This window comes from Patella vulgata, chromosome 4, assembly GCF_932274485.2.
Source record: "Patella vulgata chromosome 4, xgPatVulg1.2, whole genome shotgun sequence".
Classification (NCBI taxonomy): domain Eukaryota; kingdom Metazoa; phylum Mollusca; class Gastropoda; family Patellidae; genus Patella; species Patella vulgata.
The window spans coordinates 11853632-11876227 of record NC_065882.2 but is presented as its reverse complement, the minus strand read 5'-3'; the positions used below and the strand labels follow the sequence as shown (position 1 = coordinate 11876227).

The 22596-nt window shown below is 40.0% G+C and overlaps 1 protein-coding gene across 3 annotated transcripts; it reads right to left on the bottom strand.

Annotated features, from left to right (window-relative positions):
• Nucleotides 1-2740: 2740 nt before the first annotated feature.
• Nucleotides 2741-21670, bottom strand: LOC126819532 (lipase member H). Of its 3 annotated transcripts, none has more exons than XM_050547663.2 (6): nt 21173-21670; nt 10534-10835; nt 7726-7963; nt 6432-6548; nt 5371-5490; nt 2741-4510 (listed from the first exon to the last, which is right to left on the bottom strand). In XM_050547663.2, the coding sequence occupies exons 1-6, from the start codon at nt 21231-21233 to the stop codon at nt 4251-4253; spliced, it is 1098 nt and encodes a 365-aa protein (XP_050403620.1). In that variant the 5' UTR covers nt 21234-21670; the 3' UTR covers nt 2741-4250. The 3 variants fall into 3 exon arrangements, with proteins under 3 accessions (XP_050403620.1, XP_055956048.1, XP_055956047.1); XM_056100073.1 differs by lacking the exon at nt 21173-21670 and adding an exon at nt 13587-13688; XM_056100072.1 differs by lacking the exon at nt 21173-21670 and adding an exon at nt 11645-12076.
• Between the last annotated feature and the right edge of the window lie 926 nt (nt 21671-22596).

Genomic DNA, 22596 nt, shown 5'->3' with positions numbered 1-22596 from the left:
CGCCACGTATTAGAACCCTTGACAGTTGGAATTCAATTAGACGGAACGCCGTTTTCCGGGTAAGCGCCCCCCCCCCCCCAATGCATGGTGCACACAGAACAGCAGGACGCTATAACCAGTGCTTTTCAATCAAATTCATATTACACGAGTTCAGAGAAACTTAATTTATCACCCAATAATACATTCTACGCTAGACATCGCTTATGGGATAAATTTCATAAGGAACTACTATTTTTTTATTTTCGAAGAACAGTTCATTTTTTATTAAAGGTAACTTCTTTCTTATTAAAAAAGGAACTATTTTTATTTAATTGACTTTCATGGAAATACTGGGTCAATATAAAGGACTTTGCAATGGTTGAATTGCTGTCAAAAAATGAAGTATCACTACGCCGTAATGTAATCAGGTTAAGTAAAAGTAAAGTCAATAACAAAGAATTATATTTATTTATTTGTGCATGTAAGAAAGGATTGAGTGATAAATAAAATCTCCTACTCGTCAGAGCCTCGTTTTTTTTTTTTACTTTATCGATTTGTGTTGATATTTTTTGATATCAAAAAAAAAAAAAAAAATAAAAACTCGTAGGAGATTCTTTATGTGTTGAACGTAACGAAACCCCAAACCTAGCTCGTTGGGTTAATGTTCGCACTAATATGACAAAGACTGACCTATAACCGTACCGTCCGGATATTTACAATAATTAGGCCTACTTGAAAATGAATCTGAATGAACAATATATATAATAATAGAGCAAAGTCATATTATATACTTCGCATCTCCATGGACGCATTACTACCTTAGTAGACCCTTCATAAGTGCTAATCTACATCGTATGTGTACATGTATATTGCTATATGATCGAGGCTAAAAATCATGCCAATTGTTTGATTATAATTCCTGTATATGACTGAGTTTGATATCAATTCCCTATAGTAATTCCTGAGTGAAGACGCCCATTATCAATGAAATAAATGAAATGAAATGAAATGGGGTTTAACGTCCTACTGTTTTGCTCCGAACTGGGCTAATGAAGACGGGCATACGCCATACAGTGTGCTATGAGGGAAATTTTGCCCGGACAGCGGCACTACGGCCTACTCTTATATCGAATTCCAACTGTCAAGGGATCTTTTACGTGCACGCCAATGAGTACACGGGACCTCGGTTTTTCGTCACATCCGAACGACTAGACAGCTGTCCTTGTCAGCCCCTCCGTCCTGCATCACTGACAAGGGAGAACCACGCCGGAAAAGCCCATTATCAATGAAATTAAATGGGCTAAAACTTCCTACTGTTCTGATCCGACTGGGCTAATGAAGCCGGGCATACGCCATATAGTGTACTGTGAGGGACATTTGACCCGGACAACGATCCTACGGCCTACTCTTAAATGGAATTCAAACTGCCAAGGGTTCTTTTACGTGGTACGCCGATGTGTACACGGGTCTAGGTTTGTCGTCCCATCCGAAGGACTATACGTTAACCCTTGTCTGACCCTCTGGCCCGCACTACTGAACCACGCCGGAAAATCCCAATAAAAGTTCTCGGCCAACATGGGGCTGGAACACTGGACCCCCCCCCCCCCCCAGGTTAGCGAGTCAACGTCTTACGCACTAAGCCATCGCGGTAAAACTTTAATCCCCATTTCATTGTAAACTGAACAGGAGTAATATTTACAGGGAGTAACTAAACTTGGTTAGATACAAATATCTAGAATTAACCGCACTTCCCTTTCTAGGAAGTTATTGTCCTTTCAGAGATCTCCGGCACAACTAAAAGCTCAGAGCCCAGGGAAGTCTTAGAATACCTGTCCCACTCACAATCATTTACGTGCCGAGGATTCCAGTAGAATGGTCTATCCATAGCAATGCGACTTGCTCCGACTTGCTCTCTGTAGTGGGTCAAACCAAGGATCAGATTATGCTTGTATAAGACCCCTATAGGTCAAAATGTCACTGGAGCCCATGCATCTTCAGTAAAAAGGGGACATTTTCAATCGCATCCCCCCTTGTTGCCTTAATGGAGGTGCGAAAATTGGATGTTCCTCTTGTTAACCTCTACCCTAGCATACGGCATTTATTTATGGTACGAATTTTGCCCTCCACCCCTCTAATATCGGGGCCCCTGGCTTCAGTCCAGCGCCCCTCCCCTTTTAACCTAGCCCTCGCCAAAAACAAATAATTATGGAAAAAGCCATATGTTGTGGCTGGTAAAAGAGAACAGGAAATTGTATGAATGGGGTTTAACGTCTCGCCAACACAATACTTGAGTCATTTTGAGACTAACATATGGTTATTTTGCTCCATGGTCACGTGTACAATCCTAGGGAGGAAAATTCTTCACAGACGTCGATGTGCAACTGTTTGTGGTCCTTAACGAGGAACTTTCTCGATCGACACTGGGGTCGTACCAGTCCCCTCCCCCAAAACATATAGGGAGAGAGAGAGACATTGGGTTTAACGGCAACTCGACACAAACTAGGTCATATCGGGACTAACACATGGTTAAATTTTATTTCAACAATTCGCTTGCATGTAGGGGTCTTTAGCAGTGGGAGCAAACCGGAGGACCCGGAGAAAACCCACGAGGTTGGACAGGCGACCCTACTCCTTGCCACGTATAACCGGGAAATCGAAACCACGCCAGTTGACTCAATGACAGACCTTATGATACAGCGCTCACGTGATAACCATTCGGCCATCTACCCTCCCCACCCCGCTAAAAAACATAAAACTAAAGTATATGAAGTGTTTTTTAATAAAATCAATAAAACAGGGCACTGTTTCTCGAAATCTTAACTAAAGATAAAATCCAAATTTTAGTAGATACTTCAATATTGATTGGCTAAGCACTAAAATCAATCTAATATTATCCGATCAAATTACTAAAATTTAGATTTTATCTTAGTTAAAATTTCGTGAAACAGACCCCAGATCAATACAATTCTGAGTATTAACAACATGGGACAGGATACTGATATAGTAAGTAGAACATTATTTAAAGTATAAACAGTTAGTACCGCCAGAGCTTGTCTAATCACAGTTATTTTCCTTTACAAAGCGGCATACCAAAGAATTAAAAGGAATATATTAAATGTACATTCAGAACACCAATTGTTAAAGGGGAAGACCAACAATTTTCATCAAAGTTTCCATAAATGTTAAATGTTTTAATATAATATCAAGATCTGTAATTGCCCTATTAATTCATAAAAAAAAATACACAATAACTGCACAACACAATGCAGACAAAACAAACGATTTCTATGGTTACGTGTGTTATGAAAGGTAGAAGTATTTTGCACAGGGCAGTGGTGTTTTCGCCCACTCTCCATCGATCTCCCAACTGGCAAAGGTTCTTTTACGTGCATGACAATAATGTACTCGGGTGGACCTCGGATTTTCCTCACATCCGAATCACATTGGCTTGTCGGCCTGGCAGGTAAACGACAGACATGAAACCTCCCGAACTTTCGCCCGAGAGTAGAACAGGTTACCACGGGCATCGAACAATGCAAGAAAACAGTAGATAAATGCAAATTACATATATAATACTTTCTCCAGACTTTCTCACTTTGGCGTTGATATTTTTGTTTGGGGTTTAATATCAAACCGACACACCCTAGATCGTTTCGGGACTAACATATGTTTCATTTTTATTTCAATAATTCGTAGCGCTTAGGGGTCTTTAGCAATAGAAACCGGAGGACCTGGAGAAAAACCATGAGGCTGGACAGGCGACCCTACTCCTTGTCACGTACAAACGAGGAGTCGAAACTGTGACACTTGAGTCAATGACAGACCTTATGATCAACCGCTCAGGCATTAACCATTCGGCCACCAAACACCCTGACTTAATAACAGTTATTATGATCTAATGTGCACGCGTTAGACCATTCCATCCCCCACACCCAAACCCACTCCGGTTTGATCTACAGTCCGAGCCTTCATAATTGATAAACGATGAAAGTTATTTTACCGGAGGTGATATCAGGCACATTGTGTAGTAACCATAACGAGTGAGAGAGAGAGAGAACTGGGGTTTAACGTCAACTCGACACAAACTAGGTCATTTCGGGACTAACACATGGTTCAATTTTATTTCAATAATTCGCTTGCGCATAGTGGTCTTTAGCAGTGGGAGGAAACCGGAGGACCCGGAGAAAACCCACGAGGTTGGACAGGCGACCTTACCTTTGTTCAATACGGAACAAATCAGTTTATTATTTATGAAGGCCAAGACAGTTAGTCTAATAATAAGGATTCCAATATGGATGTGTGCAAAATGGAGATCTACTATTTGTCCTGAAGTAAAATATACCGGCGAAACCGTTTTGTACGGAGTTATAGCCAAATTGCGGACAGTGAACATTTGTACAGGGGAGACAACTGGACTCGGATATATTATGTACCGATAAACAATAGTGTGTAGCATATAGACATTCTGAATTGATGGATTCCGTGTATAAGTCTGTGGCCCGAAGATGGCTGCAACCAATCGACTGCTTGACTGAAATATATAAAGACAAAAGGAGAGATCAGTGAAAATGAAATGGGGTATAACGTCCTACTGTTTTGCTCCGACTGGGCTAATGAAGACACCCTGTCCTTATATTGAATTCCAAAATTCAAGGGATCATTACGTTCGCCAATGTGTACACGGAACCTCGGTGTTTCGTCCCTCCCGAAAGACTCTACGCTGTCCCTTGCTAGGCCTTACGTCCTGCACCACTGACAAGGGGGCACCACGCCGGAAATTACCGATGAACTTCCTCGTCAACAAAGGGATCGAACACGGGACTACCAGGTTGGAGATCCAATGTCTTACTAACCGAGCCACCGCGGCTCCGCAGATAAATGAAACTACAGATCGTGTATGCAATCAACAAATAATAAATCAAGGGCCACGTGCGGAACATTGTAAATTGTGAAAATTAGGTTGGACGCCCGAACAATAAAGGGCAAGTACTGAAACTTGGCATAGACCGTGATCTAATACAATGGTGTATACTTTTTAAGTGGGTTCTATTGGGGTGGGTGCCCAAATAATAAAGGGCCCAAGTATTAAACCTTGGGATAGCCGGGATGTAATACCATGGGTTATACTTGTAAATTGAGTACAATAGGGAGAGATGGGAAGTGTGTCCTGCTCCGAGTACAAAAACCACCACTGCCCTTAGCTAAGTGGAAAAAAATGGACTGAAATTTAGAGTTAATATGATGACATATTGTTCAATTTTATTTCAATAATTCGCTTACGTGTAGAGATTTTTTAGCTGTGATAGAATACCGGAGGTCCTGGAAAAACCCCGCGAAAAAGGACAGGTGACCTAAGGTTAAAATAGTATAAACGTGTATTTTAATACTTACGATCTCTTTTTTCAAACAAGTTTAATATTCTACCTAACAAGGTACTGCCACACCCCGGCTGATTCACACCACCATTAGGATAAAAGTCGACAGTCCCACCAGGTTCTAATATACCTAAACCTAAAAATAGAACACGATTAGATTATAAACAGAACGGGAGTAGAATAATAAATATAGTACACATAACATCACGACTTTCTGCCGGGAATTTAACTCATATCTTTTGGTGTATACCAAAATAGAACGGGTTCCAATCATGTAAATGTTTACATTTTGGAACAAAGAATCGGTTATTGTACTTGGCCTGTATAGAGCCACGGTTGCTCGGTGATTAAGGCCCTGGCACACTAACCAGCAGGACGAAGAAAGATTCCTACATAGTGTCTATCTGATTTCATCGGAAAGGTTAATCATAATCTCGACCTCCATGCGGTCGATGATCCAGTTGTCAAAAGAAAAAAAAAACGAACTAACAATTTGTAAAAAGGTCGACATTCTGTGTTATTATGTGTAATCATCTGGTGTTTTATTAGATAGATAGATAGATAGAGAGAGGGATAGATAGATAGAGAGAGAGAGAGAGAGAGAGAGAGAGAGAGAGGGGGGGGTCATTTCGAGATTAACCTATGGTTCAATTTTATTTTTTCAATAATTCGCATGCGCGCAGGGGTCTTTAGCTGTTGGAGGAAACTGGAGAACCCGGAGAAAACCCACGAGATTTGACAGGCGACCCAACTCCTTGTCGCGTACACGAAGGAATCGAGGCCACGCCACTTGACTTAATGATAGACCTTAAGATCAAACGCGCACGCGTTAAAACATTCGGCCACCCGACCCACGTCAAATCAAAAGACAACACTGAATTAACACGTGGTGATTGGGTGTCTTGACATAGAATTCCCGGGGTGAAATACCGATGAGGGCAGAGCTCCATTCTCACAAGGTGTCAGTGCTGGTACCTTCGGGGATAACAACAAATACAAAACCCAGCGTACAAATTGGCATTTAAAACCCTCTTCCACATGTCATTCATATCGGAATGAGTGTTGTATATACTTTACCTAATGTGTGCAGTGGTTCGGTATTGGTGTGGGCAACATCCACAAATACAGCATCAGTAGCATCTAATCGAACCACTGGAGGAGTTCCTTCAAAATATGGACCAGCTGGATCTAAACCTAAAAACATACAAAATACAAACTGTTATTGTCCCCCCAGTTGAATCTAAACCTAAAAATATACAATGCATATTATTATAGTCATATAGATTGATCTAAATCTAAAACCACACACAATGCAAATTGTCATAGTACTTCAGTTGGATCTCAACCTAAAAACATACAAAATACAAATTGTTATAGTCCTATAGTTTGGATCTAAATCTAAAACCACACAAAATGCAAATTGCCATAGTACTACAGTTGGATCTTAGCCTAAAAACATACAAAATACAAATTGTTATAGTCCTAAGGTTTGGATCTAAATCTAAAAACACACAAAATACAAATTGTTATACTGCTATAGTTTGGATCTAAATCTAAAAACACACAAAATGCTAACTGTTATACAGCTATAGTTTGGATCCAAATCTAAAAACACACAAAATGCTAACTGTTACAGTCCTATTGTTGGATCTAAACCTGAAAACATACATAATACAAATTGTTGTCCTACGACCTTTTAACTTATAAATGATACGAAAATGAAATGGGGTTTATCGTCTAATATTTTGGATCGACCAGGATAATGAAGACGGTCATACTATGCGCCACGGTGGCGCTACGATCTGCTCTTATTTCATAATAAAGAGTTCGTTTACGTGCACACCAATCTGTACAAGGGAACTTGCTCTTCGCATCCGGAAATTATATATTTTAACAATACACGAGGATGTACTGATTCTACTAATGGTTACCAAAAGTCTTCTACGGGTAATGAGGTTTAGTTTCTTGTGGTTATTGATGTTTTACTCACCAGTTATGGAGCCACGTTGGCTCAGTGAGTAAGACGCTGGCTCACTATCCTGGAGGACGAGGGTTCGATCCCCGGGTGTTGGCCGAGAAAGTTTATTGGGACTTTCGGGTGTGGTTTATCCTTGTCAGTGGTGCAGGACGGAAGGCCTGACAAGGACAGCTGTCTAGTCGTTCTTATGGGACGAAACCTCTAGGTCCTGTGTACACATTTGCGTGTATGTAAAGATCCCTTGTCAGTTAGAATTCGATATAAGAGTCGGTCGTAGCCCGCTGTCCGGGCAACATTTCCATCATAGCAAACTGTATGGCGTATACCCGTCTTCATTAGCCACGTCGGAGCAGAAGAGTAGGACGTTAAATCCCATTTCATTTCATTTCTCACCGCTTATTCTGAATATTCTGCTGGTATATTTAACTTCGGTACCAATATATCCTGCTATATGGGCTCCTAGACTATGGCCTATTAAATGTATAGCCCTAGAACTGACCCCAACGGCCACCAGTTTCCGTATCACTTCAGCACCTAGAGCTCCCACGATCCTTGTATTGGCTACAGCCTGATGGTAAACCAACACATCAGCACCTCTTCGCCAGTCCAGTGTTAAAATATTCATCGGTTCCTGAAACACATTTCCATACATATATATCTACATGTGGAGTCACAGGGACCGAGGTATTGCAGCTACTGCACGACCAAACGGTAAGCGAAACTGTGACAGTCACTGAGCAACTTCAGGATCAAGCTGTTTTAGGAACTGTGGCAGTCACTATGGAGATGGGATGGCTGGCGCTGCTAGATCAAGGGATTTGGGGAACTGTGATAGTCACTGTCGACAAAAAGGCACCGCGGAGGCTACAGGGTCACATGGGTTTAGGGCAGGCCGGGTCTTGTTTGTCGCTGGGGCATGGGGCAACTGTGGGGGAAGGAAAGGGAGAGGGGGGAAGCTGCATAAACAAAGCGGCTAGGCTGCAGACGTCCAGGGTTGCCGGGACCTTAAAACTAACATGTGTTATAAAAGATGCAAGAAGACAACCCAGTTAGAGAAGATTTGTGGACTATATATTGTGTGATGAAAAGTGAATCATTAATTGTATAACGTTAATAAAGTAACCACAAAATACAATGACAAGCATGAATAAAGTTAAGTTTCCAAAGAAATGATTGCATGTGTCACTTTCGAAAACCTCTCCTTAATTATCACCGGAAGTCAGGATGACACAGGCGTATTATATTGATTGATGTGTCTGCTTGAAGATATTATGAATCAAAGCGATATTTTGTGTAATCGTACAACTTTATTAGCTATACGAACATTTCAAATGAATCATGTTCCTTCTCCTCAGACTCGAGTGTCCGATATGTGTGACTCTCGTCCAATTCTACTCTTTTCAGTATCAAGATGAAATGTCCAGTACGTGTGTGACCTTGGACGTCTCCTCCAATTCTATTCTTTTCAGTATCAGGATGAAATTTCCAGTATTTCTGACAGATCGTCCAATTTTATTCTCTTCAGTATCAGGATGAAATGTCCAGTAAGAGTTAAAGTCTAGACATTGCCCAATGTGTGTGACCCCGGACATCTCGTCCAATTCTACTCTTTTCACTATCAGGATGAAATGTCCAGTATTTGTGACATGTCGCCTAATTTCATTCTCTTCAGTATCAGGATGAAATCTCCAGTATTTGTGACATATCGCCCAATTTTATTCTCTTCAGTATCATGATGAAATGTCCAGCAAGAGTTAAAGTCTAGACATTGTCTATGTAGCTTTTGAATCAGTACATGAGCAATGTCTAAACCTTAAATAAACTGGATATAGGTCTCGGGCATTTCCATAATTCTGTTTTATCTTCGGAAGTCAGGTTCATACGTCCCGGGGCTGAATATCATCGTGGCCGATTCCGGCCATAAACGTACTGACAAGGCGGTGTCTCTATGCTGACCAGGAAAGTGTGGCTAGATCCATTTTTGACACGGGGGTCACGGTGGCTAAGTGGGTAAGGCGCTGGCTCGCTAGCCTGGAGGTCGGGTGTTCGATCCCTGCATTGACCGAGAAAGTTCACCAAGATTTTCCGGCGTGGTTCCCCCTTGTCAGTGACGGAGGGCCTGACAAGGACAGCTGTCTAGTCATTCGGATGAGACGAAAAACCGAGGTCCCGGGTACACATTGGCGTGCACGTACAATATCCCTTGACAGTTGGAATTCGATATAATAGTAGGCCGTAGTGCCGCTGTCCGGGCAAAATTTCCCTCATAGCACACTGTATGGCGTATACCCGTCTTCATTTCATTTCATTTTTGACACATTGATACACACGTATAAGATATCCAAGATGAGTGGCCGGAAACCTGGCTGTCCGGTCCAACGGTCCTCCCTAACATTACAAACGTTAACATAGAAGCAAACAAAAAAGTGCTAACGTAAGTTAAGTTTGGTGGCTATGTACACTCCTCAAATAAGAAATGGATGTATGAGCATGCTCTATTTCATCTTTGTGCGCATGAACAAACAACAAGCTGACAAATGCACGACATAAATAAACTAGATATATAACTCGTGAGTCGTCGGTCATTTCCGCAATTCTTTATTATCTTCGGAAGTCAGGATAATGTACACAAGTATTTATACTTATTTTCTGATTTTATCTTCTTGTAATCAAAGTTCAAGATCCATGCATGTGTGTGTATGTAAGTATGGGGGTGGGGTTACATGAGGGCGTATTTTCTGACCGCCGAGCGATACAAAGCCATTTGCTGTTTAAATTGACAATTAAGGTGCTCGTATGATCACGGCGCTACTATCTACTCGCATTTCGATTTCCAAATTATATTTAGTTTAACATTCGAAATCCCTTGTTTGCATTGGTCTTGAACCTTTTATCCAAGCCTCCTCGCATTAAATCTGACAAGGACAGGTGTCTAGTCGTTCGGATGGGACGAAAAACCGAGGTCCCGTGTACACATTGGCGTACATGTAAAAGATCCCTTTACATTTGGAATTCGATATAACAGTAGGCGGTAACGCCGCTGTCGAGCAAACTTTCCCTCATAGCTCACTAATGTATGCCCGCCTTCATTAGCCCAGTCGAAACAGAAATGTAGCATGCTAAAACCCCATTTCATTTCATTTCGCATTAAACCTCTTCCTAAACACCCCGGCCCTTTTCAAAATGCATAATTAAACTTACCCTGTTATTAAATAATTCCTGGACCATCTTCATTATCCACAGTGTCCTTCCATTATCCTGATAACCGTGAATCAAAATAATCGTTTTCAAGTCTGGAACAATCAAGGTAGATAACTCTTGGATAGAAACGTCCCAGTCTAAACGAACGGAATGCAGGTGGTCTTGAAACACATAAATACCGACACCAACCCGTTCGGGAGACTGCGGTAATATGTTTGCAGAATTGTTGAACGGATATGTCGTGTTGTAACATCCGAACGGAGGATAGCAAACCGGGGTGTTATCCGACAGAAAGAACCAGCCTGAAATACATAACGAAATCTGTCAGTTAAGCCTGGGTTGAATGAAATATACTGTACCAACTATCCGAGAGAGAGAGAGAGAGAGAGAGAGAGGGGAGAGACAGAGAGAGAGAGAGAGAGAGGGGTCAATTCTAGGTTTCGACAGTAACGCGTATTATATCGTCTAACTTCTACCGGACATATACTGGGTCATTTAGGGATCAACATATGGTACAAGTTTATAGCAATAATTCGCATGCGCGTAGCGGTCTTTAGCAGTGGGAGGAGACTGCATGACCCGGAGAAAATCCACGAGGTTAGGCAGGCACGTACAAGTGTGGGATCGAAACCATGCCACTTGAGTTGACTCAATGACAAATTTCACGATCTAACACGCATGCTACTTGACTCAGTGATAGACTTTATGCTCTGACACGCATGCGTTAGACCATTCAGCAACCTAGAAGTCCATAAAATACAAAATTAAAAATTATTCCCAGTCTAGGAACGCGTCAAAACGTCAAGTGAATCGCAAAATCTCGTATTTCAATTTTAACAAATACGAAATAATTAAATTTCAATTCATATGTAGCCAAACAATCTTAAAAGTAAAATTTACCAAGTTACTTAATGGTAGAAAACAGATATTCTCTATAATAAACGATCATGGACACTAAAGAAAAATAATTATCCTGTCCTGAGCAATATTCGCAAAGTTATTTAATGGTAGAAAACAGGTTTTCTCTATATTAAACGATCATGGCCACTAAAGAAATATAATTATCCTATCCTAAGCAATATTCGCAAAGTTATTCTATGAGAATTATTACCTTAGACACCCTAGCATTCAACTATTTTCCTCTTCAATATCCGCACTCAGTTATTCTATGGCCGTTAACTTAGACATTCTAGCATTCAACTATTTTCCTCTTCATTATCCGCACTCAGTTTTTCTATGATCGTTAACTTAGACATTCTAGCATTCATTAAAATTTTGTCTCCTCTTTCCTGTCCGCGTAAAAATGATGGAGCTATTCCTCGCAGTTCACGGTACAACCCTGGGTTCAATAGTCGCACCACCAGTCACATGATGAAAATACACGAGATTACAAGTCACACAAAGTTTCCCACTATACAAAAACTGTACACTACGTCTCTTTGCTGCCATCTTAAATATCTTTAAGAAAACACAGTGCCAGAAAAGGTCAGTGGAATTCCTGTCTAACCGCCCTTCACAGCAACGCTGGTCGACTGAATGAATCCAAGTTAGAGACACGATTTAAAATAGTCGGCCAGATTCTGAATAAAATAACACGCCCCGCCCATATCAACTATACCAAAATTAGAAACACAGCGATGACGAATATAGATGAATAAAGATTACAACATGTTTTAATTAAAACGAAAGTAGATATTTAATTCGTGCCACGCCCCTCTTTTTGTATTGAATAATGAATTACTCGAATTGGCCCGGTCAGTGTAAGGTAATTACTTTTCTTATCGTAAATGATAAAAAAACAATTATGGAACAGAACTATATACTGAGCTATCGCTAAACCTTTAGATAAAGTTAAAAATTGCTAAGTATTAAATAACACAATAGTCACAAAGAACAAAGAAGTATAGGCTGAAGGGGGGGTGGATTCTATAATAACCACCGCGTTGACTCTAAATAATATGGTAGACTATGTTTGAGGTGTATTTGTTCAGCAAGAATAATTTCTAAGCATAACAGAATCCATAACAGACGATATTCTAATAACGCTACAGGTCGCACTAAATTAACCATATGGCTAAAGTCAATAAAAATGATATTATGTTAGGTTAAGAATAACCGAGTTAGATATATTAACCTATAGTAAATAAAAATGATATTATGTTATGCTAAAAATAACCTAGTTAGATATATTAACCTATAGTAAATAAAAATGACGTTATGTTAGGCTAAAAATAACCTAGTTCGATGTATTAACCTATGGTAAATAAAAATGATATTATGTTAGGCTAAAATAACCTAGTTAGATATATTCCATTAGCTCAGTCGGAGCAGAACAGTAGGACGTTAAAACCCCCATTCCATTTCATTTCCTCCATTCCTTGCATGACATAATTGAAAAGCCCAAACGAAAAATGCAGAGATTAATATTATACAAAATTACCCGAGTGTTTCCTGTGGTTTTATTTTATCAAGATATAAAGTCATCTAATTTTATGATTTCACACCCTAGTTTGTTTAGTTGGGTGTTTTACAGCGACGTGGGCGTGGAATAATCTAGAATATTTAAACATACATTATGAAAGAGCTAAATCTGTCTATTGCAGGTCTTTCTTTAGGCCTGAAATGTTATCTAAATTATTAATTAAACATTAATTAACCTATCCAGACCATAATCAACTCTAGATGGCATATAGCTAGCCTACGATCTTTGGTGGATTATGAACCGATTTACTGCATAACTTTCCTTCACGATTCAACGATTAATTGGATAATCGAGACTATGCTGTTTATTGTACTAACTTTAGTAATGATGATCGAGGCTAGGCGGAAATTTCAATCGCTTAGTTGAATCTCGGTTCATAGTGGATCAATTTGAATGAAACTTTCAGCAAATTGCCTTTACATTATCTAGGTTTTAACTATTATTGTGAGAACTGCCAACTCGTTATCGAATCTCCCATAATGTATCTTTAAATATAAATAAACACAAAACAAGGTGCATTTCAAAACCCTAAAAGCATTTTAAAAAAAAATAAAGCATCACTTGGACCTACCATAATTATCATTTCATATAACTTTCAGAATTATGGTTTTAACTTGCTTTTGTTTATAGCTGATAGGCGACAAAAACAAGTTCCTGCTCACTCAAGAACGTCACACCATATGAAGTGATATTTCACGAACGATTGTATCTCTAATACACCAGACAGGAAAAAGATTTTTAATCATTCGTTAGTCAGTAATGATTAATACACGGCGAGAATTATTCAATGTAGAGATTATTAATTTAAATGCGGATGATTATAATTATACAGAGGAAGTTTGACATGGGTTTAAACAGATTGAAACAATGTGTCATATCGCCCCCTTAGTTAATGTCTTTGTGCGTCATTTCCATTATTCGAAAAATATGAAATTAAATTTTCCGCGGCTTAATAAACTCTAAAATGTACTCATGTTGATTAATTCACATTTAATTAGGAAATCTAAATATCATCGGTAGATAATCTGCCGGCAACGATTCAATCGGATTAATAAGAGGCCCATCAAAAGATTTTAGTGAGAGAGAGAGAGAGAGAGAGAGAGAGAGAAATGGGGTTTAAAGTCTACTCGACACAAACTAGGTCATTTCGGGACTAACATATGGTTTAATTTTATTTCAATAATTCGCTTGCGTATAATGGTCTTTAGCAGTGGGAGGAAACCGGGGGACCCGGAGAAAACCCACGAGGTTGGACAGGTGACCCTACTCCTTGTCACGTACAACCGGGGATTCGAAACCACGCCAGTCGATTCAATGACAGACTTTATGATACAGCGCGCGCACGCTAACCATTCAGCCATCCAACCCCCCCCGAGAGAAAGAGAGAGAGAGAGAGAGAGAGAGAGAGAGAGAGAGAGATGGGTTTAACGTCCACTCGACACAAACTAGGTCATTTCGGGACTAACACATAGTTTCAATTTTATTGCAATAATTCGCTTGCGCGTAGGGGTCTTTAGCAGTGGGAGGAAACTGGAGGACCAGGAGAAAACCAACGAGGTTGGACAGGCGACCCTACTCCTTGTCACGTAAAGATTTTAGTGACGATTATATAGGTGGTGCTGGCTTGTGTGTGTGAAATAGCTTTATTTCACGCCCTCTTCCACCGGGGTGATATCGCAGACAAGGCTGGCTTGTTTTGGTCATGTCCTTTTTATATCGTCTGCAGTGTATGTCGAGCGTTGACAAATTTTCATCATGTCTTTGCAAAAACTGAACAGAATTGAAACATATTTAACGCGTGCGCATGAAATCATAAGGTCTGTCATTGAGTCAAGTGGCGTGGTTTCGATTCTCCGCTTGTACGTGACAAGGAGTAGGGTCGCCTTTCCAACCTCGTTGGTTTCCTCCCACTGCTAAAAAGCCCTACGAGCAAGCGAATTATTGAAATAAAATTGAACCATATGTTAGTCCCGAAATGGCCTACTTGGTGTCGAGTGGACTTTAAACCCGATTTTTTTCTTTCTCTGGAACATATTTAGACAGATGTTTCAACAAGCACAATATTGTAGTTTGCAATATTTGTAACCAATTCATGTCATATTTTGTATAAACATAATATATGCGCTCAGATATTTTGTTTTTTGTTTAAAAAAAAAAATATATGCGCTCAGATATTTTTTTTTTTTTTTTTAAAAAACTTATTTAGAAATGTACAATATATACAGTCGGCATTACACAAAATAGTTTATCAACTAGCCTCATGAATAAACAGCCATATACCAACTCTGATACATATTATATTATTGAAATTGGAGTGGCTAAGTGAGTAAGACGCTGGCTCGCTAGCCTGGAGGTCGAGTGTTCGATCCCTGCATTGACCGAGAAAGTTCATCGGGATTTTCAGACGTGGTTTCCCCTTGTCAGTGGTGCAGGACAGTTTGTATAGTCGTTCGGGTGGTTACGAAAAACCGAGGTCCTATGTATACATTGACGTGCACGTAAAAATCCCCTTGGCAATTGGAATTCGATATAAGATTAGGCCATGGTACCTAAAATTCCCTATAACACATTGTATGGCGTATTAGCCCAGTCGGAGCAGAACAGCAGGACGTTAAACCCCATTTCATTTCAATATTGAAATTGAAGGTAATTTAAGCCTTTCATATCAATTTCATCAAGATTAGGGTACATGTAGGTTTATATTAAATTACACCATAATCAAAAAATACAATAACCACTCTCTAATTTATTGTAATCTCAATCAATTAGATTATAGTTAATTAATCTTGGTGTATTGTGGAACTTAAGATGGTGTGAACACGTAAACAGATATTACTCCTATCTTTATTGTAATCTTATCTTATTAATACGTTAAGTTGTAATGTGAATGGGAAAAAACTTATGTTATCGTGTTGTTCTCATTACATTGGTTAACTCATTTTAATTATCTGTTAGCCTATAATTAGGATTTCAATTGCTATTGACTTAGCAATAATCATCTCTGTTTTTATGAGTCGAAATGAAACAAACTAAAATAGGGGTTAACGTTCTACTTGTCTGCTCTATTCGGGTTAAAAATGAAGACGGATAAACGCCATGCAGTGTGATAGGGAGGACATTTTGCCCGGACAGCGGCGATAATGCCTAATCTTATTTCAAATTTCAACTAACGTGTTCTTTTACATGTATGCCGATGTGTACAAGGGGCCTCGGTTTTTCGTAACATGCGAACGATTAGGCGCTGATGCTTGCCAGGCCCTTCGGGCACCTCGCCGAAAAATCCCGAGGCATTGTCTCGGGCAACACTGTGACCAATACCAGACTGACAGATCTTATGATGCAACGCGCACGCGCTAACCATTCGGCCTTCCAATGCCCCTTCCAAAGAGGGGATTTAGATGGCCGAATGGTTAGCATGTGCGAGCTGTATCATGACGCCTGCCATTGAGTTAACTGGCGTGGTTTCGAATCCCCGGTTGTACGTGACAAGGAGTAGGGTTGCCTGTCCAACCTCGTGGGTTTTCTCCGGGTCCTCTGGCTTCCTCCCATTGCTAAAGACCCCTACGCGCAAGCGAATTATTGAAATAAAATTAAACCATACGTTAGTCCCGAAATGACTTAGTCTGTGTCGAGTGGACGTTAAACCCCATTTCTCTCTCTCTCTCCCTTCCAAAGAACAATCATGCCAAATCGCACCTGAAAAGGTGTCGCCCACAAGAAGACGAAGAGTAAGAAGAATAACAAGATGAGTGCCGCTCTGGGCCAAGTTCCCGGTGTAACAACAAAGAGTCGGGGATCTTCCTGGTAGTTATCGATTTATTAATATTCATCTCAATTTTTTTTTAAACTTTTATTTTAAAAAATCAGCCAGTTAAGTTCCTGGTCGATGTCTATGGCTTGATATTGAGTCAAGGTTAAGTGGAAGGAATGTCATTAATTTGGAATATTCATGTCTATTTCCTTGTTGTTTAAACGTGTAATATTAATCATACCAAATGACAGCCGTTATACAATAGACGAAATAAAATAAATAGACACGTTTACCAACCTCATTTTTGAGTTCAGTGCCCCGTACATGATCGTTGGGAAGGTGTTCACGACTCCGCGTGTTTACGACCCCGCTACTGTACATTGTACTATAAATATGGGGATCTAGAGAACCATCAGGGCTTTGTGGAGGTTTAGAAATGAAATGAAATGAAATGAAATGGGGTTTTATGTCCTACTGTTCTACTCCGAACTGGGCTAATGAAGACGGGCATACGCCATACAGTGTGCTATGAGGGAAATTTTGCCCGGGCAGCGGCACTATCGCCTACTCTTATATCGAATTCCAACTACCAAGGGATCTTTTACGTGCATTCCAATGTATACACGGGACCTCGGTTTTTCGTCTCATCCGAAGGACTAGACAGTTGTCCTTGTCAGGTCCTCCGTCCTGTATCACTGACAAGGGGGAACCACGCCGGAAAATCTGGATGAAATTCCTCGGCCAATGCAGGGATCGAACAACCGACCTCCAGGCTAGCGTCTTACCCACTTAGCCACGTGATCCCCTAGTGGAGGTTTAGAACATTTTGAAAAGGTCAACTGCCAAGGCATTCTGCACACAGTGCCAGAGAATAGATCTCTGCCCTAAATGGCCGCCATATCTAAAAATTAGGATATTGTTTTGAACTGCGGTTCTACTCTGTATCACATCCGGCATACACACAAAGACTAAATAAATCTATTCAATTTTATTAAATGGAAGCAGAATAAAAACTTCTAAAAATCGCGAAATATGCTTAGTGTTTTCGACTAAAATGTCGATTTAAGACATAGGACCGATGGCCTGACATAGGACAACGTATAGTCGTTCGGACTGGACGACAATCCGAGGTCCCGTGTACACATTGGCGTGCACGTAAAAGAACCCTTGACAGTTGGAATTCGAAACAAGAGTAGGCCGTAGCGCCGCTGTCCGGGCAAAATTCCCCTCATAGCACATAGCACACTGCATTACGTATTCCCGTCTTCAACGCCCAGTGGGAGCAGAAAAGTAGGACGTTAAACACTATTTTATTTCATTTCTCAAATTAATGCACTGTGCAGTTCTGTAAGGAACGGAATAAAAGCGATCATGAGCATTATGTTAAATATTCTTGAAAATTTTCACAGTTGGCTAAGTGAAGTATATTTCAATTTAATAATCTTAGAATTTTATTTTACAAAATTTAAACCAAATTACATAGTCAGACTTTCATGAATATTGCTGATCATGAAAACCTGTAGGTTGAATAATAAAATCCAGGTCTAGACGGTAGAGCAGATTTATTTGATTACACATCAAAAGTTTACTTATATTTACATTGGATAACGGATTACCTATGTACATATTAACAGATCTAGGGAGGGGATGAACTGAATATGAATAATTCAAATCATGAAAAGCGCATCTGTGGGGTATTTACAATATTGCCGTGGGTGTTTTATTGTTACAGTCTCCGCCAATTTGTTTCAAAATGCCATTTGACATGGATTCGTAAAATATAACACCTGATACGACTTCTCGTTAAAGGAGTTAAGAAATTGTGCTGTTGTTTTGTATGATCTTTATTTCCTATTCACATTCAACACTCAACACTCCTAACATGTATACATAATATACGTAACACATATTCACTCTTAACACACCACACCAGGGACTAAGTGAAAGGGACGCAATGACGAGCTTTGCGGCATGGTTTTGAGTTTTTGCGCACCATCCACGCAACACATTTTCACACACTTAACATTCAACACTGCATCATAAGGTCTGTCACCGAGTCAACTGGCGTGGTTTCGATTCCCTGGTTGTACGTGACAAGAAGTCGGGTCGCCTGTCCAACCTCGTGGGTTATTCCGGGTCCTCCGGTTTCCTAACGCTACTAAAAAAAACCTACGTGCAAGCGAATTATTGAATGTCGACATTAAATCCTCTCTCTCCCTCTCTCTGCATTACTAGGTCAATGAATTCTCCCAATATATTACAGCATGATAAAATCTAAATATACTACAAGGCGTGAAATATCGACAGGGCAATATTATATAAACATTCGATACACCAATATAGAGCACGTAGGCCCAGGTATGGAATAAAGAAGTACAATATCATATGTGCCATAGCTATTTCTATCTGGTTTTACGCAAGGCATGAAATATAGAAATAGTCAATATCATTTATACCATGGATATATCAGAACAGTCAATATTATTCATACCATCGTAGATATATCTTCCAGACTTGGCGTGAACTATAGAACGGTCAATATTTTTTATACCATGGATATATCTTCCAGACTTGGCGTGAACTATAGACCGGTCAATATTATTTATACCATGGATATATCTTCCAGACTTGGCGTGTAATTCAGAACGATCAGGGGATCACGTGGCTAAGTGGGTAAGACGCTGGCTCGCTAGCCTGGGGGTCGGGTGTTAGATCCCTGCATTGGCCTAGAAAGTTCATCCAGATTTTCCGGCGTGGTTTCTCTCTGTCAGTGTAGCAGGACGGAGGGCCTGACAAGGACAGCTGTCTAGTCCTTCGGATGAGACGAAAGACCGAGGTCCCATGTATATATTGGAATGCACGTAAAAGATCCCCAGGCAGTTGGAATTCGATATAAGAGTAGGCGATAATGCCGCTGTCCGGGCAAAATTTCCCTCATAGCATACTGTATGCCGTATGCCCGTCTTCATTAGCCCAGTATAGGAGCAGAACAGTAGGACGTTAAACCCCATTTCATTTCATTTCATTTACAGAACGATCAATATTATTTATACCATCGACATAAACAAAAGGCTTGGCGCAAAACATGAAATGTCATGGATATTGGTGCTAAACATGAAATATAGAATTGTCATGGATATATCTAGTAGATTTGACGCAAGACAAGAAATATAGAATGCCGTTAACATATTTATACTATGGACATATTTACACAATCAGGTGTGATGCTAGACATTACATATAGACTAGACAATAACATGTATACCATGAACAATCTAGAAGATGTAGTGTTAGACAGTACATATAGACTGGACAATATCATAAATAAACCGGCAACGTTTCAATGAGGATCCGGTTTATTAACTGCAACGTTTCAATGAGGATCCTCATTGAAACGTTGCAGTTAATGAACCTATAGTGAATGTTATCCATAAAGTTGTCAGTTTATTATATATCCCGTTCACTAAATGCCTTTCAAAGATACTGGACAATATCATTTATACCATGAACAATCTATCAGGTGCTGTGCTAGACATTACATATAAACTGGACAATATCATTTATACCATGGACAAAAGAAGAAAGGTTGAAAAACAAATGGTTGAACTTCTACATTTTAAAGTAACTTCATATGTTACAATTTGCAAGAAAACTTCGCTCAAATATGTTAGTAATTGTACTTCCATAAGTACGTGTTATAGCTTATTTATAATTTAATGGTGTTTTATTTTATATTTGGCGCCGTATCTAATGATAAAACTGACAATTAGGAACTATTGCTTTATTATGGATGTAAAATTTTAACACAAAAAAAAAATGAAACGAATGGGGTTTAACGTCTTACTGTTCTGATCCGACTGGGACAATGAAAACGGTCATATGCCATACAGTGTGCCATGATGGCAATTTTGCCCGGACATGGGCGCTACAGCCAAATCGTATATCGAATTCCAACTGCCAAAGGATTTTTCCGTGCACGCCAATGTGTACACGGAACCTCAGTTTTTCGTCCCATCCGAACGTCCTGCACCACTGGCAAGGGGAAACCACGCCGGAAAATCTCGATGTACTTTCTCGACCAATACAGGGATCGAACATGCGACTCCCAGGCTAGCGAGCCAGTGTCTCACCAGCTTAGCCACCGTGGCTCCTCATTCAATTAAGAAAACAAAATCAAAATACCAATTCGGTTCAAGACAAATAAAGATGGCTGTCGAGGGTGTTTTCAAATTCCGGAATTGAACCATTTGTGGACTGATTTTCCTATTTAGAGGTTCATGCAAGTGGTTCTAAAACGTTAAATCGCGCATAGTCTTTAAATCTAAATTAAAACTATACAAGACATTCATCCGTGCAACTAAGCTAGCATTTTAAAAAAAATAAATCAATTAACAAAATACTAGTACCTGAAGTACGAGATATGTAGACTATAAACCATAGATTTATATAGAAAAATAGCTTGAACATCTTCTACTCGTCTCTTAAACAACTCAACCAGTGGACTTCTCAGGCACAGACTTCACAGCCACTACTTTACAATCTTACAGATAACATTACCAGAAATTGGCGTTTTCCGCGAAAGAAATAACAACTTCACAAGCTAATAGACAAGAAGTGTTGCAGTACCGGGAACTAGAAACTCTTCTCTTCTAACGTTCAGGCAACCGGACGGATATTAGAAAGGGATGCTCTCGGTGCTTGAACCGTATCCCTTTCACTAGATTATCAGGCATACAGATATGAGAAAGAGGCGTTCTCGGCACTAGAAACGTATCTCTCCTAACTTCACGATTAGGCATAAAGAACGGAGAAAGGAGTGTCCTCCGTACTAGAATTCCGAAAGAAGAGTGCGTCTCCCTTTTCTATCAAACACAGTCAAAAAGAACAAAAGATTGACCCACTATATATAAAAATAGAATTAAATATATAAGTTCAGTGAAACATGTGGTCACCAAATTTTTTCCTGTCATATATTAGAGTTTTCTATTGGCTGATGTCAAAGGGCGTTATCCGCTATATAAAACGTGCGCGTAAATGGTACACCACTATAAGTATTAAATCACAACTTCCCTAAATTTATACAACTTAAAGAGAACTTCTCTCGACAATAAATGAGTGTATTAAATTACAACTTCCCTATATTTATTTCCGACGTAGTTCCGCCTCGTCAGTGGTGCGGGAAGAGTGTCCGGCATGGCAACGGACAGCTTATAGACGTGCGGATGGGATGGAAAACTGAAGCCTTGTGTATACATTGGCGTCAAGCGAAAGAACCATGGAATTCGATTTAAGAGGAGGCCATAGCGCCGCTGTCCGGGTAAAATTTCCCTCATAGCACACTGTATGGCGTATGCCCGTCATCATTAGCGCAGTCGGAGCTGAACAGTGGGACGTTAAACCCCATTTCATTTCATTTATTTCCTAATATTTATACAACTTAAAGAGATCTCATATCGAAAATAAATTTTTACTTCTATGCTTTAATATTTGGCATATTACTAGTATTATCACCATACATATTTAAGCTGGTTCTCTCTTCATCAAAGAGCTTCGATGCGATTTGCTAACATGTGTCCATGTTAGCAAGAATTGGTTTTAGCGTCCTACTGTTCTTCTCCACCCTGTCTAATGCTGTGCATCGTGGGGGCAATTTGGCCATGATAGCGGCGCTACGCCATACTCTTATTTCGTACTGTCGGGGGTTCTATTACGTGCATGCCACTGACTACACAAGGACCTTGATTTTTCGTCCCATCCAATGACTAGACGCTGCTCCTCGCCAGGTCCTCCGTCCTGCACCACTGACAATGGGAAACAACACGCATTCGCC